This window comes from Nanorana parkeri, unplaced genomic scaffold, assembly GCF_000935625.1.
Source record: "Nanorana parkeri isolate BGI_ZX_2015 unplaced genomic scaffold, ASM93562v1 scaffold533, whole genome shotgun sequence".
Taxonomy (NCBI): domain Eukaryota; kingdom Metazoa; phylum Chordata; class Amphibia; order Anura; family Dicroglossidae; genus Nanorana; species Nanorana parkeri.
The window spans coordinates 538,903-539,675 of record NW_017306801.1 but is presented as its reverse complement, the minus strand read 5'-3'; the positions used below and the strand labels follow the sequence as shown (position 1 = coordinate 539,675).

Genomic DNA, 773 nt, shown 5'->3' with positions numbered 1-773 from the left:
GGTGGCCAAAAACAAGAGGGGAGTGAAAAACCCCCCCCCCCCCCCCCCTCATAGTTCTCCTTTAACTAATGTCATATTCAGATCAAAGGTCACAGCTGTGATCTACAGATGAATAAAATAGTAAACACAATGAAGCAATAAATAATGACATTGTATTTCCTCAATGACAATTGCAGGTAAAAGAAGGTTTTTGTTTACGTTATGAGTCCTGTGCATCCCCCCAGTAATTAGATGTATTTAGGACTTGTTTGTCACACAGGAGCCTTTAGATGTACTGCAAAGGTTTTGGATCATATAATGAACCTTCTCTCATTAGGTATCTGTCTGTAAAGAAAAGTCGTCTATACCTTTGGCTCATTTTCTGTTACCTGAAGGGGCGCCCTGGTCTGATCCTGATATCTGGAGATTGGGCATCTGGGACCATTAATCCACGGAGAAGAGGAAGCTTGTCAGTGGTGTTTAGATCATCTGATCCATCCCGCAGTTCGAACCACAACCCTCGGTTACCTGTGTACCAAATATAAAATATTTAATGCCAAAAAAAAAAAATATATTACAGAGTACCTGCCCTTGGTACTAATGTGGTGGCTGCATTAGTTTTTCTTTGTTCAGGCTTTTCTCCCTATATATTTACCTGGTGATCCTGCCAGTAACATATTCCCTGTCCTAAGGTGACAACACTCATTTACTGTATCGTATTTATGGAGGAGGGAGCAGGGTTGTCACCCTAGGACAGGAAGTGTCTACGGCCTATCGAACACCTCTTCTCCAGT

General features: G+C 42.0%; 1 protein-coding gene across 1 annotated transcript in view; it reads right to left on the bottom strand.

Moving 5' to 3' along the window:
* LOC108791198 (fibrocystin-like) overlaps positions 1 to 773 on the bottom strand; it is a 29,918-nt gene that overhangs the window by 25,524 nt on the left and 3,621 nt on the right. Inside the window, exon 4 of the mRNA XM_018561606.1 lies at positions 369 to 507. Coding sequence (XP_018417108.1) covers positions 369 to 507 — 139 coding nt within the window. The remainder of the gene's footprint in view (positions 1 to 368; positions 508 to 773) is intronic.